The sequence below is a fragment of the Trifolium pratense genome, linkage group LG2, assembly GCF_020283565.1.
Source record: "Trifolium pratense cultivar HEN17-A07 linkage group LG2, ARS_RC_1.1, whole genome shotgun sequence".
In the NCBI taxonomy this organism is placed as follows: domain Eukaryota; kingdom Viridiplantae; phylum Streptophyta; class Magnoliopsida; order Fabales; family Fabaceae; genus Trifolium; species Trifolium pratense.
The window spans coordinates 29,577,141-29,604,626 of record NC_060060.1 but is presented as its reverse complement, the minus strand read 5'-3'; the positions used below and the strand labels follow the sequence as shown (position 1 = coordinate 29,604,626).

The following is a 27,486-nucleotide window of genomic DNA, read 5'->3' as shown; positions in this document are numbered from 1 at the left end:
ATTCAAGTCACGAGCCATACGTCAGGGTCTCGAATCATTCGGGGAGAGAAAGCCATACGTCAGACTAACCCTTTTTCATTCCATTTATTTTAATTGTGGGGTTTTTCAAGAGATAAGCAGTTATTTAAATAGGCACTTATTTAAATAAGCACTTAAAAATGGACAAAAACGTCACTGGGGGTGCAAGAATAAGTTCTGGGGGTGAAGCAATAGCAATCTGCAACACCAGGCCCAGCCCAATCTCTAATTAGTCCAAACAAAAAATAAGCAGAAAAAATAATCCAGTGTGGCATGAGAACAGAGGCGCACAGTAGGCGTCATGGATCTGAGCCTTTTGATTAAATCAGGCGGCCAGGAGTTAAAAATCCTATAACATATCTCGGCCCTTGGATTATTTAAATGAAATCTGACGGACACGTTTTAAACTTGGGAGGGAGCCAATGACGCGTCGCCACGTCATCGTCTTCAACCTCCCTTCATCTTCTTCACGCATGGTGAAGAAAAAGAAGCCATGGATGAGCTTTGGGAGCTCACGGCCTCTAACAACAACAACCACAAATCTCGCTCAAAAATTAAAAATGAATATATGATTTTACTCGAAATCTTGCGTAGATAATGAATATGAACTTAGATTTTTCAAAAGGTGTTTGTATCTCAAAAAAAGTTCGAAACTTGAAAACCCAAAAAAACTTTAAAATTCACATTTGTACGAATTAAACAAAATCAAGGGTTGGAAAAGCTTCAGATGATGTTCAGGATTAAAAAGTGTTTAGAATCTTACTGGTTTCGAGCTTTGTTTCGGTGGGTTAACACCTACTCTTTTCTTTGCTATTTTGGAACCTTGTGTAAGCTTTTGTTGATGGTTTTTCTTCGTTTTTCTTGTGTGTTTCGCTACTGGCATGTGTTAGAAGGGATTAGCGAAAGAAAATTGAAGTTTGAGGGTGGTTTGAATGGATTTCGAAAAATGGAAGAAAGTGATGAAAATGTGAGATTTTTTATCGTTTTTTCTTCTCTCTCCCTCTGATTTTTCACCTCTTATCCGTCCTCCCCTCCTGCATGTGTCTTGGCTCTATTTATAGAGCTCTCAAGATCAAAGTTGACCTTTGATCTAGAGTGTGTGAGTGAACAAAGTTTATGGAAAATTACAAAAGCAAAATGTTTTGGTAATCTACTGTTTGAACTTGTTGATTAAAGTGGGATTTTTGCAGGAAAGGGATGGGTTGTTGCTTGTTGTGGTTAAAGTTGCAGCAAAAGGTGAAGAGAAAGAAGAGGCAAGGAGGCGCAGCAGTGTGTTGCTTGCTGTTGCTGCTTTTCTCTTTTCTTTTTTTCTTTTTTTTTTTATTTGTTAATTAATAATAATAATAATAATAATAATAATAATAATAATAATAATAATAAAATAAGTGAAAAATAGAAAATAAGTGAGAAATAAAAAAAATTATTGTAAAAAGAGGGTAGGACAAAATTAGGGTATGACAATATGATGGTATTCATTCCATCATTTTCTCTCGTTTTTCTTCCCCTCGAATTTGGGGTGTATGGAATGGAATACAATCACTTTATAAAATTGTCCAAACAATGGAATGAAGTTTATGTTCCATTCTGTCCCGCTCCATTCCATTCCATTTTATTCCATTCTATTCCGTTTCATTATGTACCATCAATCCAAACATATAGTAAATTAAAGGAGAAAACTTAGGTAAAATATCATACATCATTTTGGTCCTGTTCTCCACTTAAAATTTGACACATCAACAATTTTTTTACCACGCATCCTATGTTTCCATTTTTAGTGTTAATTTATTAAAAACTAACATGGAAACAATTGTTGATGTGTCAATTTTAAGTGGAAAACAAACAAAAAGAATGTATGGTATTTTACCTAAATTTTCTCCTAAACATGTTTAATATGTTTCTAATCTTTGGTCATTTTATTTTTTGTTTGTTTTTTCCTAAAACTTTAATGCACAATTGAGGTATTTAAGGAAGTTTTATAGACTAATGATTCATATCTTTTTTTTTTTTCATTGGAGCAACCACGACATGACAGAGTGAGTATCAAAAACCGAATAAAGTGCAATATTTAAGATATTGTATCATCAATTTAATATTTGACTTTTTTTTAGGTACATGTTGCCTTATTTAATATGATGGATCAATTTAAATAATTTTTATAAAAAAATAGAAGTATGAGTTGCTTATTTTTGTACCATTGTGAGTTGCATAAGCATTGTAGAGACCATTTGTTAGTAATGTATGAAACTCAAAGTGGTATTACTATTGAAGATGTTCTAAAAGCAAACTCAAAACATAGCCGGAAAATTTCATCACTATTCTCTCTTAGGCTCTGTTTGGCAAAATTAACGGATGACTGATAAGCTAGCTAATAGCTTATAGCTTATGGTTGATGGCTCTTTTTAAAAAGACCGTTACCAAACATGTTTTTAACTATAAGACATAAGCTATAAGCTTACTTTTTTGTCTTGTGAAATAGACTCTTAGCCTTCCGTGTTCCTTCAACTGTCTCGCATTCTATTGTTAAACTTATGCAATAAGTGGGAAAAAAAATAAGAAAAGGAGTACTCCGAACATTGAAGAACTCAATAAATTGATTAAAACATGCCTAGAAATATGATAGCTTTATTAGGAGAAAAAAGTAAGTGCATATTCTTAACTTAAAAAAATAAATATAGATGTCGATCCATGAATGTTGTTGTGGATTTAGATGGATATGCATGCACATAAATTAGCATAATTATAATAAAAACACAAACAGTTGTGGGAGACTCGTATGAGCTTATCAAGATAGAAGCAGTTGATCAATATCTACTGGTTCACCTCTCTTGTTGTTGCTGTTGAAAAAAGGTATAAATAAGTACTATACTTATTGGTTAAAGAAAATGTCATATGACAAAAGGAAAATTTTGTTGTGAAACAAAAACAGGAGTGCTACTGCAACGCAATTCCCACCCCAAGAGACTTATAGTGAAAGAAACTAATACTTTTTTTTTTTTACTTAAAAAGAAACTAATACTATGCATTGGAACAATCCAATTAAGAGGCTTGTGAATGAAATTAAATTGCATTGGAACCTAAGAGAAGCTTGGATTCAATCTGAACATTATAAATATATATATAAATCATCAAAATATGAAATCATTGATGGCCTATTTTGTCATGCAAGATTTTCCGCTAGCTACTCCAAATCTTTCTAGCATAAATAACTCACTTGCTCATGCAAATAGGCTTATTTTACTAAAGATTTCTGGCTAAGTCAGAGGAAGCAGCAAACTTTCATTTCCAATGTAAGCAAATCTCAGCACCATGTCCATCCAAATTAAACATAAGCACTTCCCGTGTCAACAATGATGGAAATTCCATTTTAAATTTTGGTCATGCAAATAGATTAATTACTTCAGAAAGTGACACATAAATCAGTTTTGATAATTAAAATCATCACAATTAGAATAGATCATACCTATTAAACCTCAAGTCCAAAACAATATGTATATATATGTTGTTCCATACATATATAGACCCAACCAGCTGCAACAAAAAGAATAAAGAACGTGAATATCAAACAAAACAGTTAGGAAATAAAAGGAAGAATAAGGAATATCAACACTTGTAAAGAATAAGATGACATAATCATTTACACATGAAGATGATGTTGAGCAAAATTGAGGAAGCTTTCAAAGCGAGGGATTTGCAAAGAAAAGGCAATACTTAAGTGAAAAAGAAAAATTGAAACTTATCTTTGCTGAGACGTTGCGGCAGCAAATGCAGAGTTTGGGAAAATTTTCTGATTAGGAGAAGGTGAGATGAGTGAAAGATTGCTGGAATTTGAAAAAAGGAAGGTGAAGGTTCTTTATTTTTTTTGTTTTATTTGTTAGAAGAAAAAACTGGAAACTGAAGAGTTAGATGGTTTAAACGGATAATAGACAATTATTAGGCTCTTAAATCTGTATCTAAATTAATACTACATACTATAATAATAATAATAATAATAATAATAATAATAATAATAATAATAATAATAATAATAATAATATAAAAAAAAAAAAAAAAAAGGAATATCAAAGGGTTAGAAAGTTTAAGCAGCAGCTGTAGTTAGGCGGGATAATTATCAAGTTTAGGTGCTTAAACTTGTTGGCACAGTATCTTGTTTTAATATATTAAAGATATGAGCTTATTAGCTTATAACTTTTTACATTTTATTTCATTTTTACCCTTATTATTTTTATTTGTTATTTTTTAAATATAATAACTACTCACTAACCATGTACTTTTTATGTCATTTTGTACTTACAACAGTTAAATTTGCTAAACACTTTAATTTTATTATACTAGTTTTTCAACTATAAGCTATCAACCATCAGCTATAAGCTAATTTTTCAACTATCAGCTAACTTATGACTTATTTTTACCGAAGAGAGCCTAAATGTATCACTAGTGAAAAGAATATTTACTGAATATAACTGACTATTGATCAAGCAAAATGCAAGCAAACTATAACTGTTAATTTGAATACCCGGTAGAACCATAGACATAAAATTAGACCCTGCCATAACAGTTTGAGCTAAAGACCTGTCAATCATGTTAGATGCATCGCTATATTGAACAGTGAGAATACTTTTCCATTAGTGAATTAAGACACTCAGTTAAACATGAATCCATAACAAATGAAAGGTGGTGAAATATATCTTTCACGGTGACCTCCTCACTCCAACACCCATTATACTTTGGCAATTATCATGCACAGATTGATGAGCAAAAACAGTATGTAAGTTGACATTAAAAAAGAAAAATAAGTACATATGAAAACAAAAACATCTTACATTTCAGAGTTCAATTTTCAGTAAACAAAATGCATCCTTGAAGCAAGAAGAGATTCTTCTCGCTTTCACTGATACAAAAATCAGGAGGAGCTGTTATCTTTCTTAATGATGGCCTTAAAGATAGCATTGAGGCAACGACATTGGTATGCACATTACTACAACGACTCAAATCGATTTCTTTCAGTTGTGTACAGTTTTCTAGTACATATTTCACTCCCATCTCTGTGCATTTGTAACAATCACTTAGTAACAATTGCAAAAGCCCACGACAACTCTTTGAAATCGCAAAGAGTGCTTCATCCTCAACGTCTGTGAATGACAAGTTCAACATCTTCAGCTTGGGAACTTCAAAGTTCAGTCCAGGTATATTCTCAATTGAACAACCCCATACATTCAAATGACTAATCGTACTGCATCTCCTTAATACTTGAAGAATACCTTCGTCAGATAACTTTTCGCAAGAACTCAAATCAAGCAGCTGCAAATTGGGGAAAACAGAAGCAAACAATATGATGCCTTTGTCCCTTAACCATAGATTGAGAGACAAATCGAGAGACTTTAATTGAGGGTATACGCCGAAATCCGTCAAAAGATCATAATTCTTTACCCTCTTATGCTTGATATGTTGCATTTTGATCTCACTAAGGGAAGGACATTTCTTAACGAGTGCAAACAAGGTTGAATATGTGACCTTTGTACAATAACTAAGGTTTATTGACACCAAGCCAAGAAGAAATGAAGACAACTTGACAACACGGCGATCATTCAACACTGTTGAGTGTTCAAAATCCAAATGTTGGATAGATTGATACTTGGATAACAAACTAAATAATCCGGCATAACTATAGCCGGTGCAACGAGAGAGGTCAATCCTCCTCAAAGGAAGACCAGCATTTCCAATATAGGAGAGCTGATCATCCGAGATACGCCTAAACCGGCTAAACGACAAATCAATGCAAGTTAAACGCTTCAAACTCACCAAGGAGTCAATGACTTGGGGAGTAATAATGTAACCCGGAAGACATAAAGTCTTCAACATTGTTTGTTTTTTCTCGATGAGAGCGGAAGCAACGCCGGCTGCGGTAAGTTGAAAACATTCAGTTATAATGACCTCTTCAAGAAACTTGCAATTCTTGAACAAGTGAAAAATAGATTTGTCGGTAACATAGGAGTGACTAGAGAGATTAAGCTTGCGGAGTTGGGAAAGTGACAAGGAAAGAGCCTCAATCCCATCGAGGAAGTTAGTGTCGTTTTTGTCATCGGTGAATATAACATGACCGAGGTTAAGTTCTTGTAGTAAAGGGAAACAATCCGCGATGAGGAACAAGTGAGTGCTGGTGAAAGAGAATAAGTTGGAACAAGTGAGAGAGGTCAAAGTTGTAATCTTTTTGGAGAAATATCGCAACCCATCTGAAGGAATGGTTTTTTTGTGGGAGAGATTGAGTGATGTGAGGTTGTTCAATGGTGGGATTTGGCAGAGAAGTGCGTCGAGGTCACCGTGGAAGTGAGTGAAATCGAGGGAAGTAAGGTTTGTGAACCTATGCAAGATGCGGGAGAGGAAAGGGGCTGTTGGATCATGTATGGTGAGAGATGATCGGAGACGGTTGGTGATGGAGAAGAACTCCTTAGAGACGGCGGAGATAGACTTCAGGTAATCGTTGTCTCCGTCGTTGAGAAATTTGAAGATATGTTTCCAACAATCATCCGGTAGATACAAATATTTTGCAGATTCTGACATTGTTTTACTTCTCTTTCTTGCCGACGCTGCTCGCTTGTCCATAGATCTGATGGGTTAGGTTAAGATTTGGTTTGGTTTGGTTTTATCATAGGATAGGATGTGTGGGCGGATGTGTGAGGTTAGGGATATTGGTTTTTTATTTTTATTTTTTTTAAGAAAAGATTGGTTTTTTATTTGTTTTTTTAAAATAAAAAAATTGGTTTTTTATTTGTTAAAAAAACAATAATGATTTTGTAAAAAAAAAATAATGATTTTTAAAATTTTAAATACTGTAAAAAATAAAATTATAAACTGTTTTTTTAGACATAGATAGAATCCTCTTCTAAATTAGTTTATTTTTTATTATTTTTTTATGAGAAAAAAAAAACCTTTATTTTTAGTCAAAGAGAAAAAAATTTAATAAAAAATATTAATACATTTTTTAAAATTTTAAAACAAATTTATTTTTTATTGTCAAAAAAAGAAAAACTAATCTAAATTTTTTCATTTGATAATGACATATAAACAATTTTTAGTCAACAAAATTAATTGGACTAGTAAAATGCAAAACGGGTAAACTTGTCAAGAGGTTGAAATCTCATCAATTTTCAATTTGTCATTTAAATTTTCAATCTCATCAACATTCTCTCTAACTCCACCTTCAATTTTATCTGTTTTTTTTTTTAAAAAAAATTCTGGTATTTTCAGCACCAATCTGTTTTGCGTGATGTAGAGAGACATTTCTCCAACCTTGAGTATATTGTATGCTTGTTATTGTAGAATTCTTGTTTCTTAAAGATAATTTTGAGATATTGAAAAATTTAGAAGAGGAGTTTTTTGTTATACTTGTTTTAGTGTGGCAAGCTCTCTGGTAGTTGCAGAGGAATTGGTGATTGTGTTAGAAGAGAAATAAAGGGGAATGGTGATTTGATTGTGTATATATATATCGCTCTGTTTTACAACTTTGTTGGCCAGAGTTGATGTGCTCTTTGGTCTTGAAGGATATGCTCTTTTTACTCTCTTTTTTTTTTTTTTGAATAAACACTTATTTTTTGTTTGAACTTTGAATAACAGAGAATTTGATTCCACCCGTGAATGCCTTAATTCTATTGTCGGGTACCAATAATATAAGCTCCCTAGTCCCTACAGTGAGCTGAACAATAGTCAAAAGAATAAAATATAAGCTCCCTACAATAAATTCATGGCCAAAATAAGCTGAACAACAACAAAGAGTCACGAGATCAATTTCTTTTACATCAATCAAAACCATATTCCCCCATTTTTATACTTAGGGGTGGACAGAAAAACCTTGGTCCGGTCCAATCCGAAAAAATCGAAAAAAAAAATTTAAAAAATGGGTGGTTTGGATTGGGATATGATCATATGAGTCAGCAGGTTTGAGAATTTGGTTTATACATAGTTGACATGGGTGGGTCCAGGTTAAGGGAACTAGACAGTTGGGACCCAAAACCCACCCGCATAGAGGAGAAATTAAACGCAGCGTCTTCAACTATCGGAGTAATCAGTTAATTTAGTCCCTAAACTATCACTCTCTCATCAACTTAGTCCCTAAAATATTAAAAACAACTAAAAAGTCCCTAATCTATTTTCCATCCGTCAATTTAGTCCCTAAATTATCACTTTCTCACCAACTTAGTCCCTAAACTATTAAAAACAACTAAAGGTCCCTAAACTATATTCACATCCTTCAATTTAGTCCCTCATAAACATCATTTTATGATTCCTAACAAACCTGTTATAATATCTCAAGGCACTTCTTAACACACTAGCATGGATGAAAAAAGCTAGCTCCTTACTAATATTACCAATAACACAACCAGCCTGCAAAGATAATTCACCATACAAATACTTGGAATTTAATAAGACTTTGTTAGCATACTACATATAATGACACTTTTGTACCCTTTATGTCAACATTATACACACTAACACACCCCAAAACATTCCATACAATAACAGAAGAAAATGAATAGAAGGATAAAAAACTCTCAGACCCGCAATAAACAAGAGATCACAGCATAAACTTCAAAGGGATAAAACAAAATCACAAACTCTTACAAATTTACAAAAGTGAGAACAAAAAACAGACTTGATTTTAGCGTAGTCTCTAACAAAAAAAATAAATGCTTGAGCTTGAGAAGCTTCCGGTCCAGTGGGACTATAAAACTCACTAGGATAAGCAGTATTATTAAACCAGACAAAACAACAAGCTATAAAACCAAAAACGGTTGAATCATATCATTTTTTTTTTAATCTTTCAGTCAAAAAGTTGAATAAAAAAAATATTCTGTGTTAAAAAAAAACGACAATTGCCACTTTTTTCATACTAAAGATCTCTTTCGTTCTAAATGATTATTCTGAAAGAATGAATTGAGTCCGACGACTAGAGGTTATATTTGCGTTGCGAGCAAAACGGTTGTTGCCGGAGAGTGGAGTGGTTGGCGGCGAGCAGGGTGGTTGTTTTCGTCGAAGCACGTGGAAAAAAAAAGGGTGATAATATTTTAGGGTTTTATAGACAAGTTAACCGAGGACTAAATTGACGGATGGAAAATAGATTAGGGACCTTTTAGTTATTTTTAATAGTTTAAGGACTAAGTTGGTGAGAGAGTGATTTTAGGGACTAAATTAACGGATGAAAAATAGATTAGGGACCTTTTAGTTGTTTTTAATAGTTTAGGGACTAAGTTGGTGAGAGATTGATAGTTTAGGGACTAAATTGACGGATGAAAAATAGATTAGGGGTCTTCTAGTTATTTTTAATAGTTTAGGGATTAAGTTGGTGAGAGAGTGATAGTTTAGGGACTAAATTGACTGATTACTCGAACTATTGGGTTTGGCATACACACTAACACACATATATAAGAAATAAATAAAATGATACAAATGTTACTGGACAAAAGCAAATTATATTTAATGATTTTAACGTGACTTTTATTTTTTGGTGGATGAGTGTATGTATTAACTTCTAATCTTTACAATGGTTGGTTATGCAACTTTTGTCCAACATATTATGTTACTTAATATTTATTTTAGTACAATTTTATTTTAAAAAATATGTTAAAAATTATCGACTGTTAGTTGATGAGTGGTGAATGGCGCCAAACTTGGTAGGGAGGACCATGGTTCGATCCCCCACAACTGCGATCGGGAGGGGGTTGGAACCACTTGATGTCAGAACTGACCCCCGACCAGATTAAAATGGTGGCGAAAACAAAAAAAAAATTGTTAAAAATTGCAATTGGGTTGTCAGTTAAATTGGGCCAGGAATTGTCTAAATTGTACCAGTTTTTTTTTTCTACCCCAACAATTATACCTTTACCCCAACATTTTGATTGAACTACCCATTTTACCCTTATATATAAACTAAAACATAATTTTTTAAATTTTTTTATAAAAAGTAGGTTTAATTAGTTAAATGGTCTCTTAAAGACATTTTAGGTTTCACAATGGTCCCTTAAAGAAAAAAAAGTTTGTTTTGGTCCCTTAAAGACATCTCTGTTAGTCACTTTAGTCATTTCCGTTAATTTTTAACCCAAAATTATAAGGTGGACCAACATTATAAGTGGTCTACCAAAAGCCTCTTTCATTTTTTAATCTTAACCATCTATTTATTTTTGTTAAAAAGAGAACCATTAGATCTCGTAGGACTATTGTATCTTATGATAAACCATCAACACTTAATGTTGTTTTATTTTTCTTCATCTTCTTTATTCGAATCTCTTCATGTTCATCAGCATAACCTAGAAAAACCTAAATTTCAAACTAACTCTCAAAAAAAGCATAATTAAATTAGAAAAAAATCATAATCTCTTCATGTATCTCTTCATGTGTTCACACTTATTGTCTCCGTCTACAATATTTCCCCATCTTTAGTCTGTGATTGTGGCATTCTCGGCCGTCAACAACGCTTCCTCCGAATCTCATCTTCAAATTCTTCTCTACTCCTTTCGTGTTCGATCTTCCTCCTCGTCACTAGTCTTATGCTCTACCCTGTCATTCAGATCCAGCATCGAGAATTCGAGATCATGTTATGCTCCTCCACCGTCAACACTGTAACCGTTCAGAATTTATTGGAATTCAATTGTTAGATAATAAAGTATTGGGCTTAAGCTATTGGGTCTTTATACTAGTAAGTTAGAGTCCATTAAGTTATGTTATAAATATTCTCTTATCACTTTTGTAATGTTAAGCCATTGTAATGTAATCCTAATGAAACCCTAGTAGCCCTTTTGTCTTTTTCTACTTTGTATCTTTGATTCTAACATGGTATACAGAGCAAGGTTCGATCCGCCTTGAATTGTGTCGTCGTTCCGCTGTCGAGTTCCCAAAAGAGGGAATTTTTAGTCTCCAGTTTGGTTTGTTAAAGATTTGTGTGTTGTGGCTTCTATGTTGGCGGTAACATCGTTGGGTTCCAATTATTTCTGCCGCTGCGGTTTTAATTATGGGTTTGTTGAAAGCATTATTGTGTTTGAAGAGCTTGGTTGGGAATTAATAAACTTGATTTCTATTGAGATTGATGAGTAGCAGCTTTTGTCGTATGTTCGTTTTCCGTCACCATTTTGCAAAGGTCTCTTGTGTTTGTTATGTTGCACCAGGTTTCATTTTGTTTGATTTGGCTAAATTTTGGTTCTATTTGGTTTTGGTTTGATTGGTTCAGTTCCATTTGGGTTGATGACTTGATGATATTTTTTGGATTTGTTTGTTTAGAGGAATAGACACCGTTTGGTGTTTTGAGTTGGTAAAATAAATAAATAAATAAATATCAGTTTGGTTTGTTTGTCTTGATTTGAGTTTGTTCGGTTTGATCTAGTTTTGTTGGTTTGGTTCCACTAATTTGGAGATTTGTTTGAATGAATCAGTTTGGTGAGGTAATACTCACAATTTGATGGTTTAGTTTTGTTTGGTGAGTCGAGTGCTCACAATTTGGTTTCTTATGGTCTCTCTGGTTTGATTGTCTCTCCCCTTTTGATTTCTTCTTTGTTTGATTGGTATTCTCCCTCATTGGCTTCTTTTGTTTAATTGGTTCTCTATTTGGTTCTTCTCTTTGATTGTCTCTCTATTGATTTCTTATGTTTGATTGACCTTCTCTCTGTCAATTCTTCTGATTGATTGTCTCTCTATTGATTTCTTCTATTTGATTGCACTTCAATCTATTGTTTTCTTCTGATCAATTGGACTTCTCCCTCTATTTGTTCTGATCTCCCCCATTTGGTTTCTTCTGTTTGATTGCCTCTGTTATGTCTGATTGCTTCTCTATGTTGATTGTCTTATTGCATCTCCCTCCCTATTGATTCTTCTTCTGTTTGAATGCTTCTCTTTCTCTCTACTTTGGATTGGTTTGATTTGGTTCAATTTGGATTGGAACAATTTGGTTTGGTTTGCTGTTCGGTTTGGTTTCGTTGCTGCTCCTTTGTACGATGGTTCGTCTCATTGGTTGTTGGGTTGCTCTCTAATTGGATATGAATTGTGATATTAGTTTGATTAGATTGATAAGTTATTGGGATAATTTTGTAACAAGCTTAAAGCTTAGTAAGCTTTAGCTTGAGGGGTAGTATTAAGATAAAATGTTTTGAGTTTATATTATTATGTTTTTCGTTTTGTTTGACAAACTCTCAATGCTTATTGTTGCATCGTGAGTTTGAGGGCATGTGTTAGATAATAAAGTATTGGGCTTAAGCTATTGGGTCTTTATACTAGTAAGTTAGAGTCCATTACGTTATGTTATAAATATTCTCTTATCACTTTTGTAATGTTAAGCCATTGTAATGTAATCCTAATGAAACCCTAGTAGCCCTTTTGTCTTTTTCTACTTTGTATCTTTGATTCTAACATCAATGTCATTCTCTTCATTTGATTTATGGGGGAAATCAAAATTGGATTAATGTGGTTGCTTAAAAATCAAAGCTTGCTTTTTGGGCTTTGATTTCATTGTTCTTTTAATGTGTTTTATAGTGTTTTGTATTTTAATTTTAGGGTTTGAGAGAGGATTTGTGAAACTTTTAAGTTGAAATGTTTTAATTTCTGGGTTTTTGAAATTACTATTCTCTTGGTTGTGATTTGGAGATTTTAGTTTTCAATTTGGAGATATGAATTTTTGTTGGGTTTGTTTGATGAAGATTGGTGAAGTTGGTGTGAAGATTAAGAATAAAAGGGATAAGAAGATGAAGAACAAGAGACATATTTATTCAATGATGATGGTTCCCCATTATATTCAGTAGACATGCAAATTCTACCATTACAATTTTAATAAAAAGATCAAGCGGTTCAGAATAAAACAAGTTAACGGAAAAGACCATTGTGACTAACGGTTAAATAGTTAAGGGATCAAAATGAAACTTTTTTTCTTTAAGGGATCAATATAAAACCAAAAATATCTTTAAGGGACAAAAATACTAATTAAGCCTAAAAAGTATTCTGGTATTCCTTAAAATAATGGTATAATAAAATTTAAGAAAACAAACCAGAAACATTAATTAAGTTTTCCGGTGTACACTTGCTGGAGCCTGATGTCAGTGTTGTTCGGGATGGAAGGCGACTGTGTTGGTGTCTATTAATCTCATACCTCTTTAATGAAGTTTTTTTCCTTTTGCCTCTGCAAAAAAAAACACTTGTGTGAAAATTTTCATGTTTGGTTGCATTCTCCATATCCATCTTTTATTGCTTAATTAATTCTCTTCCGTTAAGCCAATTTCTCCAATAACCCCAATTTATTCTTCCATTATGATGTTAGGTGACAAACATTGGAAGGTTAGCTTAAGCAAATTGAAGGCTAATCAAAAGCAAATAACAACACCAGACCTCCCAAACCATGAAAAAACAAAAGCCAAAAAACGGAGAACAAGCAAAAAAACTAAAAAACCAAGACTACAACACACACAGGAAGCATGAAAATCCATTGTTTAAAAAAGGTTTCAAATTCATTGAGTTCTCAACCTTTTTATCCTGGTGAACAAAAACAAGCAAAGCTTGAACTTGATGCAGCGGAAAAAAAAATCCAGAAGACTATTTTTTTGGGAAAGAAATTAACAAACCGGAACACTTTTGGAAAAGTGTTCTGATAACAAAAAAAATAAAATTAAGTGTTCCGGTAAAACAAAGTTATACATCGGAACACTTTTTTCAAGTGTCCCTTAAATCAACATCCACAACAACCTCCGACGACATTATTTCCTGCATTGCCGCATCGGAGACTTGCTTTGACCTAGCAGCAGAAGGAGAGATCCACTTAGCAAGCATGGAATCACGCTTCCTCCATGGCGGAACATGCATCCATATCTTCTTCAAACTCTGTTTCGCCGCTGCTGCCATAAACTCTAGTGATTGAAGATTTTCAGAAACGAACTTAATCAAATCTTCTTTCCTTTTGTAAACCTTGCTATTCTTTTCAACAATCTTCGCCGCATCTGCTAATAAATTCCTCTCTTCAACACTTTCACAAGGAATCAAACTCTACAAAAATCCACAAAATCAAAATAGAGTTCAAATTGAAACTTAAAACTAAAATTGAAATTCTGAAACTGAATTTTAATTTTACTAGCGAGTCAGTACAATCTGTGGCTGATTCATGTGTGTTACAGTTGAGATTGAAATCGTCCTCATCGGAGATATTAGCATTAAAGCTGTTACCGCGGTTACGACCGCATCTAAGAGGTTGTTGAGGCGCTCTAGTGTTAACCAGAACACTTTAATACAAACCGGTAAAAACGAGAACGATTCCAAATATTTTTTGCATATCAGAACACTTTGAAAAAATGTACAGGTAAAATTAACATACCGGAAAAGAAAAAACTTACCGGAACAGTGTTCGAAGAGGCATAGTAAAAAAAAATATACTTAGGATATAATGAGAATATTTTAAAATATATTGAGGTAAAAGAACAAATGTTGGGGTAGAAAAAAAAATTCATTGTATCAAACCTCTCAATAACCTATTTAAACCGCAAACCGAACCCTCGCTCTCTATTTTTTGGGCTGACTAGGCTTTATTCTTTGACACTACAGTTTGACCGAATTCAGCCAGACCCGCTCACTGTCCACCCCCACTTCTCTATAATCCTATTCCTATCACAAAAAGAATCTCAATTTACTTAAAGTTAAAAAGAAAATGGTGTAATACTAATAGAGACGTTCACATTTCAATCTCAATAGTTAATTGACACATACAAATTTTTATTTGTATCCTTTTTAAAAAAAAAACATGTGAGTCATATAATCTCTATCCTTCAAATGCCACACGACATTATTATTTTCAAAGTTTTAAATTGTGGTTATGGTCACGCTACACTAACCAACTTTTATATTATGGTAAAATGTAAAATAAATATCAATAATCAATAATTAGTTGATCCAGTAGTAATTGGCGTTAGATTTAGTATGAAGGATTATGGTTCGATCCCACAACTGCAATTAGGAGGAAGCTGAAATTACTTGATATCAAAACTGATCCCAAAACATATTAGACGGTCCAGTGAGTCAGATATTGATGTTATAACATATATCCACATGGCATTAAACAATTTAATACATATTTTAAATATGATATAATTATAATTGCTTTGAATAATAATGATAATAATAATAATAATAATAATAATAATAATAAGATATGATAATTCCAATAATGTAAGGTATATGAAAAAAGTTGAGAAACATTAAATATTTTTTCAAAATTAATGTTGAACTATCGTCGATAGTTCAACAATAATTTTGGAAAAATATTCATACAAAGAAAATTATGTTATATTACGGAAGACTTCCTTATAGACCACATTCGAAGTCTTAGTCGTATCTTCACTGTCGTCATGGATGATCAATAATTTTAATTCTTTTCTAGAAGTAACTCTTGAAATTGCAACATACAACTGACTGTGTGAAAACACTGGCGACGGAAGATATATCTCAACATGCTTTAAAGATTGTCCCTGACTCTTATTAATAGTCATCGCAAAAGAAATCATTATAGGAAATTGTCTCCGTTAAAATTTAAAAGGAATTCTCACGTCAGATGGTGTCAGAGAAAATCTAGGTATGAAAACCTGATCACCAATATTACTTCCTGAAATAATTTTTCCTTCGAGAGCACGTTTTCTCAATCTCGTAATAATAAGTCTTGTTCCATTGCATAATCCTAATTTTTTATTCAAATTCCTTAATAGCATAACTGAAACTCCAACTTTGAGTCTCAACTTGTGATTTGGAAGTCCCGACGTAGAAATCGTGTTCAAAAATTCGGGAGTATGAACATCATCCACTGGTTGACCGTCTACATTTTGTGTGAGTGGAGTATCATAACTCAAATATGTTTTTTCTTCACCGGGAATTAAATCAAACATATAATCATTTATTGTGTCGGATATTGAATTTTTAGGAGGTAGCATAGCTCTATTTTGGAAATACGTTATATCGTTCATGTTTTGAAAAAGTTAGGGATAAGTGCTTTCAACGATAGAAGCAAGAAGATCACCTGAATTTGGAATCAATAAATCTGATGGAATGTCAAGTTCTAAATCATCGTCGTTGTCATCTCCAATTTCTCCATCGCCAACACCCAAAACTCATTCAGAAAACAATCTTCTTTGTTCAACGTCTGAACTTGAAGCACCACTGAGAAGCCTCATGTTTTTACTCAATGTTAAAACTTCACAAAAATTCCAAAGAACCGAAGAATTAATAGTAGTATGAACAACTTATGGCCTTGTACCTTTGTGTATTACTGGTAGAATTTGTCTAAAATCTCCGGCAAAAACAACAACTTTTCCACCGAAGGGAATGTGTTTATTTTTTTCATCAATAGACTTTAGAATATCTTTTTGTTCTGGGCCGAGCATAGATGCTCGAGCGTTAGAAGGTGTCGAACAAACATGATCCGAACGAGCCTGCCATGAAGAGCCCGCAAGACGTGCTCGACCCTCCAACGGTCTGATACTCTTACGTATCATAACGGCCGTAAACCGGAATGATGGGCATTTACTGCACATCAAGGCCTCCAAGCCGTTTTCCGGCAGCCACTTGATGGCCATTAATGCCATCAAGGGCCTTGGCCCTGCGCTGGGGGTTATATATATGTGACTCCACTTCATTCACAAGGTACGCATATTTTTAGCACAGAAAACCTACTTACACACAAACTGACTTGAGCGTCGGAGTGCCTGCAGGTACACAACCCCCCTCCGCTCCAACAGGGGTTTCAACCGTCTTCAACGCTCTCAACCACCTTCAACGCCGGTGCAGTCGCATTCTCCTGGTCTACACGATCACTTTTAAAGTTCGATCAACGGCTTCGAAACAGAGTTTGTGCATCATTGGTGCTTCATCCCATATAATGAGCTTTGCTTTTTGTATTAATAGCGCCAAAAGGCTTTTAGGAACTATGGTACATGTTGAAAACTCGTCAACATTTAGAGGAATACAAAACCTTGAATGTGTTGTTTTACCGCCAGGTATAAGCAATGCAGCGATCCCACTTGAGACAACTGTTAAAACTATCTCACATTTTGAGCGTAATGCGGCTGACATGACCCTTCAGATAAATGTCTTCCTTGTACCGCCATAACCATAAAGAAAAAACACACCAGGTTTGTTTTCGTTAACTCTTGTCATGATTGTGTCATATACTTTACGTTGCTCTGAAGTCATGGTTGACATCAATCTAACATGTTCCTCATCTAATGATTGTCTGTTATAATTCAATTCGTCGTGTATTAAACTATTTTGTATATCAGGAACTAATGATGTGTCTGCTCTAGGTATTGGAGGATAATCTTTTAAACTCTTCCCACAACTACGTAACATTATCTCAATATTTGCTAGTGCATATTGTATCAATTGATCATCGGTTAATATTAAATCCTAATATCAAAATTGTCACTAAATGCAAAATTGTGTCGTGTGTGAAAATCCTAATATCAATACTCGATATAATAATTTTAATAGAAATAGCATATAAAATAAAATAAAATATAAATAATAGAGAATTTTGGTGTAAAAAACAATCTATTAAAAAATTTGCAACTATACTAACTTCGGTTACGCAAAACTCAACGCAGTAGGTCTGATATCTAATTTGCAATGCATTAACCAACTTCTCCCGATCAGATAAAGGATTGGGATTCAAATGATCTGTTTATATATATATATATATATATATATATATAAAGAGTGATGCGGTGTGTATTTGTTAAGTGAAGCCCATTTAATCAAGACAGTTAGTTTTGATCGGATGGTTTATATTTGTTCCTCTCATCTCTCACAATAAATCACTCATCTCACTTGAAGTGCTCCCTATATATATATATATATATATATATATATATATATAAAGTTTTAAAACAATATCGATTTCAGGAATAAAGATAATAAATCACAAAACAGAATGAAAGTTTATACACACCTCTGAGTAAATTAAGTCGAATTGTGGTGAAGTTGTTAACACGAGACATTGAAATGTGAAAAACGTTTTTTTTAATAGATTTCAATATTGTTGAATGTGTTATAGTATGAGAATATATATATATATATATATATATATATATATATATATATATATATATATATATATATATATATATATATATATATATAACTTTCCAAATCACACGTGATAATAACTTTACAAATCTCACACGATAATTATTCTCTAAATTTATGATCCGGTAGAAAAAAAATCATTGATCAGAAAAGACATAAAAATATTTGGTGATGAATAATATAGTCAACAATAATTTTGATATGATATACTTTTAAACTTGATGGTGCTTATCAATTATTGCACATAATTTTAATCACAATTGGTATACTTGTCACAGTGGTTGAAAATATTGCCTTGCATTGAAGGGTTGCGGGTTTGAAACATAGTCAAGACAAAATTGTATTATTTTTTTAATAAAAATTGCAAGATAAAATGGAGGAAAAATAGGGAAAACAAATTAGGGTTTAGGGTTTGCTTGTATACAAGTTTATAATATAAAAGATATGATATCAAACTTTATTATGTTTATTAAAAAAAAAAAACACTTGTGAAGTAAAGAGGCAAGGGTAGTATGAAAAATTCCATAGTATCAAACTTTATTGTGTTTACTCGTGCATTGCACGGGTCTTATGCGTTGTTTTATACTATAACATCATAAATTTATTTGTATAGGTAGTCACTTTAAATCGAAACAATAGGTATTATCAAAATAATAATAACAATAGAAGTTATCTAAATGCGATATAGATATCAAATGTGTGTTTATATATTTGAAAAAACTTATTTATTCATCACATTTGAAGTTACCTTGGTTTGGTATATTCTTCATTAACATCTGTTAGCAATATCTTTAATTCATTCCTTAATATAACTCTTTAATATAACTTTTGACAACATATAATTGACCATGAGAAAAAATTGATGTTGAAACATAATAAGTTTTTTTGTATTATAAATCTTATTAGAGCATTATGAGTTGAATAAACTATTTCATTATCAAATTTGTCATTTATATTAATTTGAAACATATTGGGACAATTGACCAACTCCCCGTGTAAAGAAATATAAGACAAAAGATTGTTGGGAAAAACATTAATTATTTTGAACCAAAAATAATAAAATATACAAAATAATAAAATGAACAAAAATGATAATAATAATAATAATAATAATAATAATAATAATAGGTTTTCATTAAAAGAATATAAGTGGATGATGTGGCTAAATGAAAGGTTTTCATTGGTTTAAGTGGGTGATGTAGATTAGGTTTTAGATAGTCAATTGGACAACTATCTAGAATTTAAATATATAGATAAAAAAAAAACACTTGTCAAGTAAAGAGGCAAGGGGTAGTATGAAAAATTCCATAGTATCAAACTTTATTATGTTTATTTATATGATGTATATTGTATAAGCTAGAAATAAAAACGTCTTTTCCTAAAATATTGTCTAACTTGAACAATAATTTATTTATTTATTTATTTATTTTTGTAATGTTCCTCATGATAAAAAAATATATCAAATGTAAAAAGATACAAAATTGTTTTAGTTGTGTGTCTCGCTCAACAACAAAAAAATGTGCGTGCTATAGTTGCCTGTGGAATAAAAGACTAGCAGCTTATTTCATAAAATAAAAGGACTTGTAGATTGAAATTGAATAGGTTGTGTGCTATAGTTGTTTACGTAATTTTTATATATTATTATAAGTTTGTCAAAGTAGTTTATGATAAAATAGCTTATAAAATTATAATTTTCACTAATAGCATAAAACCTAATTTATATTACATAAATTGTTTGCATAAGCTCTAAAAAAAAGCGGGATCAAACGAGCCCTTAGAAGTTTGGTGGTACTACAGGTACAAAAATAGTAGATACTATTGTACTAGTAGTGTATACGTTGAAGTGCATTTCACCAAAAAAACAAAAAATGTTGAAGTGCAAAGGGGGAAATGTGCTGAGCAAGGTTAATGTGAGAGATGAGTAAAAAAAAGGTTAATGTGAGAGAAGAAGTTGCTTTGAAACATAAATTCTCTTGTGTTTTTGGTAATAGGAGAACATTAATGTAAGGGGTTGAATTGCAATTGCATAAAATAAATTGCCAATAATAGAAAATTATACACTTTTTTAATGAGAATAGAAAGTAAGATTTACTAGACCAATATGCTTTTGACAACTAAGTTGGGTAAATTTAGCCACTCACTTTGAATGAGTAGTTAAGAATTCACCAAAAAATTCAAGGCAGATTTCACCAAAAAATTCAAGGCATAATGTGTAGTGTAGTGTAGTGTGTACCAAATCCAAGAGTTTTTCAACACACAAAGACACGTGTGTATTAACTATTCATCAGTCCAAATCTTCCTAGCCGTGTATTAACCTAATGAGCAATCCATTTGTCCTCAATCTTTTTAGCCATGTCACCAATCTCTGTGTTGTCATGTTTCTTCAGAGCTATCAACTTATCTATTACTCCTCCATAATCGAGTACTGACTCATCAACCATCTCGAAAAAAATCTCCGCCATAGCACTGTTAGCCAATAAGTTGTCTAATCCTTTTAGACATGACTCCAAAATTTTTTGATCTGTGCTACTCAACAGCTCACAAAGCACCTCAATAGACTCCTTACCCGGTAATGACCTATTAAAATAATGTCAATCATTTAATTTTTCATCACAACATTGTCATACATACCAATTTAAAAACAATATATCGAAAAACAAAATATGATGTTTAAACTTACATCATCTGCTCACTACTTCCACGAGTGACATTATATATAACGCATGCAGCCACTTCCTTAATGTCAGACTCACTCTTCGTGAGATCAAGCAGAGGAGAAATAAGCTTCATATCAATCACAGCCTACAATGATCAAATATATGTTTTTGTTACAAAAGTAAAAGAAGGAAAAATAAAATTGTCAATTTCAGTTGTTCCTATGAGATTACTCTATTTTATCACATTCACTATACCACAAACTTAAGTACAAACTTTACAATAAGCACAAGTCAACAAAAAAATTTGGTCTTAAATATAAGCAAAAGTAACCAAATTTAACCCTATTTAATGTTATTGTTCCAAAAATACCTCTCATTAATTGTTCTACCCATATATATCACATAAAGGAAAATGGCGGGAATGAGAATTATTTAGAAGGTCCAAACGAAAATCAAATTGCCATGACAGTAAGTCAACAAATTGAAAGAGCAAGGGGCGAGTTAAGTGAGGGAGGAAAAAAATCCTAGATGAAGAACAAGATGGGGACATCAACAAGGAAACATGCAGTTGTGAGGAAGTTCAAAGACAAGAAACAAATAAGTCTCAAATTGAAATGGTCTTCTCATGTGGAGCAATAGGAACGGATTTCACGGAGAGAAGAAGGAGAAGAAAAAACATCCTTGATGACAAAAGAAAAATGTGGAGAAAAGTAAAGAAAGCTGAGAAAAGGTTGCAGAACAGAAAAGGAGTTGATAAAAATCAGGTATTACATACTTCAATTCAGTCCAATTTTATTAATGATTTAGAAAGAGATGCATGGAAGTTAGTTCATGGTGAAGCCAGAGAAATTTTGTCAAGGAGTATGGGACTTTGGGAAAGAGATTTGAGTGGTTAAGAATGGAGAGGAAGGGGAAATCTTGCAACAACTAATTATCCAAGAAGAGAGGGGTAAGAAGGTAGCAGAGAAAAATAAGAAGGGAGGAGGAAAAGGGAGGTGAAGTTAGGGTTGAGTTGGGGGATAATTTCAACTATAATGAAGATAGTAAGCTATAATGTAAGAAAAGAAAGAAGTATCTCATTTGATTAGAAAAAATAACCTGGATATGATATGTATTCAAGAAACTAAAATGGAGAATGTGGAGAGGAATTTGTGGGGTTCAAGTGAAGTTGATTACTCTTTCAAGGCATCAGTAGGAAGATCAAGAGGGTTGTTATAGTTATGGAATCCAAAAATATGTAACAAGCAAAATGAAATTATTGGAGACCATTTCATCTGTATGGAAGGCCAGTGGGGACAAGAAGGGATAAATGTTCTCTTAGTGAATGTTTACGCGCCTTGTGACGCTAATGGGAAAAGAATGCTTTGGAGAATGACGCTAATGGGAAAAGAATGCTTTGGAGAAAATTGTCAGATTTGGTGGGATCAAAACCTAGAGCTAGATGGTGCGTGATGGGAGACTTTAATGCAATTAAGTCGGAATCAGAACGTAAAAGAGTGAGAGACTTAACAAGGGTCAAGATGGTTGAGTTTGAGAATTTCATGTCAGAAGCAGAACTGATTGACTTACCTTTAATTGGTAGGAGATTCACATGGTCAAATTTAGAAGGCTCGGCTATGAGTCATATCGACATGTTCTTATTTTCAGAGGGCTATCTCAATGGCCAGCATGTTCTCAATGGTGTTTGGACAAAGGGCTCTCAGATCATTGTCCAATCCTTGTCCGTGAGAAAGCGGCGAATTGGAGTGAATTGGAAGGGTATCATAATTTTGTGAAAGAAAAGTGGAAATCTCTTGAAGTTGCAGCACTGTCAGAACAGGAAATTAAGTCTAAAAGAGAAGCAGCAACACAACTATTTTCATTGTCAAAGTTGAACTGCAGTATATTGTGGCAAAAATCTCGGTTGAAATCGCGTGCATTTGGATTATTTGGAAAGGTCGGAACGAGAAGGTTTTTAGGAACAAGGATAATTTTACAGAAGATTGGTTAGAACATATTCAAATGATGTCTTGGAAATGTTAAAGTGTAAGGTGAAGGGATTTAATTATCCTCTAAATCAATGGATATCAAATCCTCTAACCTGTAATTGACCGCTTGTCCCAGCGGTAAAGTTTGCAATTGCTCTACAAACACCTTTGCGGATAAACTTGTCACCACCTCTTTTATTAAGGCCTTCAACTTCAATGAGATGTTTAAGGCCCAAGAGAACTTGATTGTCGATTAAAACCTGAAAAAACGGCGATACAATAAATCAAGAGAGATCAATATTTTTTTTTAATAAGGCAAAATTTATTAATCAAAGTAAGTACAAGAAGTACAAACAAGATACAAAGACAATAAACACATGGAGCAAGAGTTCCAAACCCCCTAAAACAAAGCCAAAATCTGATGCACACAAACAGGAACCTCACAGCAGCAAACACAGGCAACAGAACAGAAATAACAAAGTCCTAAAGGAAAAGGCACAAAACCGAGAAAAGCAGTGTCAAGAGGCAAAACAGTAAGATGCAAAACCGCAACACCCGCCTCTTGTGGAGACCGCAAAGTAACAGCCGCCGCAAAAAACACAGGGAGTAACATCGCACATTTATCTTCACAGTAAACATTTCTCGGGATCCCAACACCATTCATAGAACAAACAAATTGAAATCTTCCGCCTTCCGCCGTGCCAAACCCCATCGCCACGACAACATTTTGATGTCGTCCACTGCTTTCGCCGGATCTTTCACACCATTTGCAAACGTAATATCGTTCCTGGACCTCCAAATCACCCATAGCGTGGAGTGCCAAATTAACCAAAAACCTTTCCTAATTCTTTGATTACTCGCTGCCTCAGACAGACACTTGAATAGAGAAAAAAGATTTGGAGGAATAACAAAGATCACACCAAGCCAACGGAATATAGACCTCCACACACTATTGACGCAAAATCGCAGAAGAGAAACAGATGGAGGGAGGACTCCTCCGCCCCTAAGCAATGAACACAATTAGTTAACCCCCCATCTACCTGAATTCCTCGAGAAGCCAAACTCAACTTTGTCTGGATGCTAAATTATACTATTATTCATTACTGGGAAAAAGTAATTTCAATATTTATTTCTACCTGTTTGTTAGACTCATCCACATCCCTTATGATCAACAGTGCATAATTGGGAACTTCCTTCCATTTTGGATGATGCCTGTAATAAATAAAATCAGTCGGTTCAACATGCAAAAGAAACCATGAAAAAAGACAAAAAAGATAGCAATACTTACACAAGAAATTTTGGAATTTGGGCATACATGTTTGCTTTGTCCACGTCTTTTTTATAAAGACCGCTTGCCAAAAAACAAGCAAACATATGAAGAGCTATTAGTACAAGTTCTTCTCTTGTGTTTTCCATAGACAAAATATCCACAAGAGTAGGCGAAACTAAAACGCTGATAGGAGGTTGCAGTTGGAAGTAAAGCTTTGACGGAATCCTTTCACGAAAAAAGTTTAGCAAAGCAAACATAATAACCGAGGAGAGTGATTTGTCTGTAGTTGTATCCTTCAGCATACATACTAAAGGGTAGAGAGTGGTGGCACCCAATTCCAAAATTTGATGCTTTGTTTTTTGGGAATAAACTGCAATATTACCCAAGGCCCATATTGCCTGCATTTTAACAATGAGACTCTCTTTGCTGATGCAGAGCTTCAGAAGCTTTGGAATACCACCACTTGCAACTACAACTCTCGTATGCTGACACCATCCCGCGGCTATATTGTTGAGAGCCCATAGCGCCATCTCCTACATATATAATAATGTAAAATATGTTATACAATATAATAAATATTGTTCAGCAAAGAGTCTTCATGAACCAACATCATCAAGCTTTAGAACTACATATCCGTGAATCCACAGTAAGTTCATAACTAGTTTTCGGTACTGTGTAGTTGAAAGTGTGAAAACTGAAGATAAACTCCATAGCTATAAGCTTGGAACTGACTTATGCAGAGAAAAGAAGAAAAAATCATAAGCAGAGAAGAAAGTAAATTTTCCATATTCACAAATCTAATGAGTTTATGATAAATCATCTCTTATATACAAACTATGATTACGCATATGCTCTAACAACTAACTAACTATATCCTAACAAACTTAGTTAGTTACAAGCAGTTGTTGACAGTTAGAATCTAACAGACTTGTGATGCAAGCAACTGACTTTCCTTCTATGTCCTTATCATTAACAGAAAGCTCAAAGATGGAAAGTGAAGGCTCAAAGATTTGAATTTACTACACAGTACCTGAAATTGAAAACGAAAATTTGAAATGGTTCGGTTGTAATTAAGTATACCAGATGCAGCTTCTACCTTTCATTTCTATGTTGTGATTTGTTGGCAAAAGCATCAATAGCTATAAGCAGTGAAAAGTGAAACAGATAGTGGATCTTTCATATATTCCTATGCTTCCAAATATAAATTGAGGTACCTGATCTAAATTTATAGAACTGTTGTGAGTCTTATGACAGTTCGACTCCTATGCTTCCAAAAATAATGCGGATCTTTTCAATTTTCCACTATTTTCGGTTTCCCAGTTTTCCACAGTCAACATAACATTAGTTCAATTTTTCAGTTTTGGTTCGGTTCGGAAGTAGTTAACCGGCTAACTAAAATGTTATAACAGTTCTGTTTGGTTCATGACAACTTATTGACAGTTCAGTTCAGTTATATAGAACTGTCGCGACAGTTCAGTTCGGTTCAGTTTTCTCTGAAAACCGAACCATGAACAGTCATACCAAAAAGTATGCAATGCTGCCAATGAGGGTTGCAATAAGTAACGACACAGAATCTTATTTCTTTCGTTTCAGGGTAATTTCTTGAACAGAGCAGACATGAAGGAAAAATGTCATACCTTCAGTTCAGGGTAATCATTCTGTGCCGAGAACTTCCACAATTGTTCGACAATATTTGGTACTTTCAGGACTTCATCGATAAAATCATGCGATCCCATTGACAATACCGTAGCAAACTTGGTCACAGCGTCTAGCTGTGCAACAGGGTCATCATCAAAAAATAACGGTTTAGCCGATGAGTGGATGATTTTCACCTGTTAAAAAAATCACACACATTAATTCAATGAAGACTGCTTACTTCTTAATGTTTTTTATTTTGGGAAAATACTACTCCTTAAATTAAGAGACAACAAAATCAAAATCAGAGGGTATATAATTCAATTAAGATTACTTACTACCTTCAACAAAATCAAAACGAAGAGACATAGCAATTCAATGAAGATTACTTACCACTACCATATTATGTACCACACACTTCTTATTTTTTATTTTTTTTAATAATACACACTTATTATTTATTCTTTTATAATAATACACACTTCTTATTTAATTATAGTAGTATTTAGTAACAACTTCGGTAAAATCATTATAATATTTATTAACAACTTCATTTAACAATTTCATTTAAAAGCAAAATCGATCATATAGTGGAAACAACAACAAAAAAAAAATAATAAAATTCAATAATAATAATAATAATAATAATAATAAAAGAAAGAATGGATGAAGTTGGTTACTGCATCGAAATCAGGAGGAGGAGGTAGTGGTTGCGCATGAGGATTACGAAGATCGTAACAGAATTTCTGGTACGTTCTGGTTACGTAACCATCACCGGAATCCTCATCGGAATCATCAGTATCATCATCATCACTGGAATCCTCATCGGAATCATCAGTATCATCATCATCACCGGAATTAACGGCATCAAGCTCGGTGGAAGTAGCGGAAGTACAGACGGTGGTGAGAGTAGGGTCGGAAGTGGCAGCGGAAGTACTGACGGTGGTGAGAGTAGGGTCGGAAGTGGCAGCGGAAGTTCCGACTGTGGTGAGAGTAGAGTTGGAAAGAGGTTCAGACATGTTGATTTCGTTACAGAAAGAAACGGAGAATAGAAATGGAAAGAATATGAGTAAACTGAAGTTTTTTTTCTAAATTCTCTAATTTTTCAACATTTAACCATAGTTCTAACTAACAATTTCTATAGTTGTTTCCAAACTTTTAACTATGGTTACCCTTTTCTAACCCATTCTCTAACTCGGGTTCTAACAAACTTAATTTAAAGCAAAATAAAATGAGCCAAAATGATGGGGATTTGGGTAGTGGTGTGTGTAGTGTAGTGGAGTCATTGTTTGATTTGAGAGAGAAGAGTGGTGAGGGGTGAAATGGTTTGCATTTCATGTGTCTCAAAGTGAAAGAAAGAGAGATCACGTGTTGATTTCCATTTTTCTAATTTCTTAAACATTCAATTTTGATTTTTTTTTTTTTAACCAAACAAAATTAATTCATATCATTAGTTAATAAATATTCGATAACGGAATAAATTTCAAATATAAGGAAACTAACTCAAACATTGGTCGCTTTAGCAAGAGTATGAGCAACCAAATTTATTTGTCTTCTAACAAACTTAACATCAAAGTTTACATAAGAAAATGACATAAGAAAAATAATGTCGTTAACAATTAAACTAAATTTTGAATTGTTCTGTCTTCTCGAATGGATAGCGTCAACCAACAACTTTGAGTCTCTTTCAAATTGAACTCACTCAAATTAACAATGGATAGCCTCTTTCATAGCATGTAATTTTGATTACTTTTTATGAAATAATTAATAATGTTTAATTGATATGTAGTGACGGTGTAAAATAGTTTTACACGATCGTCCAATAAATAATCAACATTTTGCCATCATGTCAAGA

At 33.3% G+C, this 27,486-nt stretch overlaps 3 protein-coding genes and 1 pseudogene across 3 annotated transcripts; all 4 read right to left on the bottom strand.

Moving 5' to 3' along the window:
• Positions 1-2,815: 2,815 nt before the first annotated feature.
• On the bottom strand, positions 2,816-6,684 carry LOC123907808 (F-box/LRR-repeat protein 2-like). The gene is made up of 2 exons (XM_045958182.1): positions 4,839-6,684; positions 2,816-3,546 (listed from the first exon to the last, which is right to left on the bottom strand). Exon 1 carries the CDS (start codon positions 6,616-6,618, stop codon positions 4,849-4,851), a length of 1,770 nt encoding a protein of 589 aa, XP_045814138.1. The 5' UTR covers positions 6,619-6,684; the 3' UTR covers positions 2,816-3,546; positions 4,839-4,848.
• A 6,772-nt stretch (positions 6,685-13,456) lies between these two features.
• Positions 13,457-14,212, bottom strand: LOC123907811. Its single transcript, XM_045958186.1, has 2 exons — positions 14,125-14,212; positions 13,457-14,025 (listed from the first exon to the last, which is right to left on the bottom strand). Exons 1-2 carry the CDS (start codon positions 14,188-14,190, stop codon positions 13,696-13,698), a joined length of 396 nt encoding a protein of 131 aa, XP_045814142.1. The 5' UTR covers positions 14,191-14,212; the 3' UTR covers positions 13,457-13,695.
• Positions 14,213-14,631: 419 nt separating this feature from the next.
• Positions 14,632-16,193, bottom strand: LOC123904510 (annotated as a pseudogene).
• Positions 16,194-20,138: 3,945 nt separating this feature from the next.
• LOC123907809 (importin subunit alpha-1b-like) lies at positions 20,139-27,001 on the bottom strand. Its single transcript, XM_045958183.1, has 7 exons — positions 26,312-27,001; positions 25,634-25,828; positions 24,015-24,529; positions 23,863-23,938; positions 22,840-22,986; positions 20,783-20,904; positions 20,139-20,679 (listed from the first exon to the last, which is right to left on the bottom strand). Exons 1-7 carry the CDS (start codon positions 26,648-26,650, stop codon positions 20,418-20,420), a joined length of 1,656 nt encoding a protein of 551 aa, XP_045814139.1. The 5' UTR covers positions 26,651-27,001; the 3' UTR covers positions 20,139-20,417.
• Between the last annotated feature and the right edge of the window lie 485 nt (positions 27,002-27,486).

What these genes read in the sequence shown, in the direction of transcription:
- LOC123907808 (XM_045958182.1), bottom strand. Translation starts at nt 6,618, where the DNA reads ATGGACAAGCGAGCAGCGTCGGCAAGAAAGAGAAGTAAAACAATGTCA.
- LOC123907811 (XM_045958186.1), bottom strand. Translation starts at nt 14,190, where the DNA reads ATGCTAATATCTCCGATGAGGACGATTTCAATCTCAACTGTAACACAC. An exon ending in ACATGAATCAGCCACAGATT is followed by an intron (nt 14,026 to 14,124) that starts GTACTGACTCGC and finishes GGATTTTTGTAG; the next exon opens with AGTTTGATTCCTTGTGAAAG.
- LOC123907809 (XM_045958183.1), bottom strand. Translation starts at nt 26,650, where the DNA reads ATGTCTGAACCTCTTTCCAACTCTACTCTCACCACAGTCGGAACTTCC. An exon ending in CTCCTCCTGATTTCGATGCA is followed by an intron (nt 25,829 to 26,311) that starts GTAACCAACTTC and finishes TTTTTTTAACAG; the next exon opens with GTGAAAATCATCCACTCATC. An exon ending in CAAATTCCAAAATTTCTTGT is followed by an intron (nt 23,939 to 24,014) that starts GTAAGTATTGCT and finishes TATTTATTACAG; the next exon opens with GCATCATCCAAAATGGAAGG.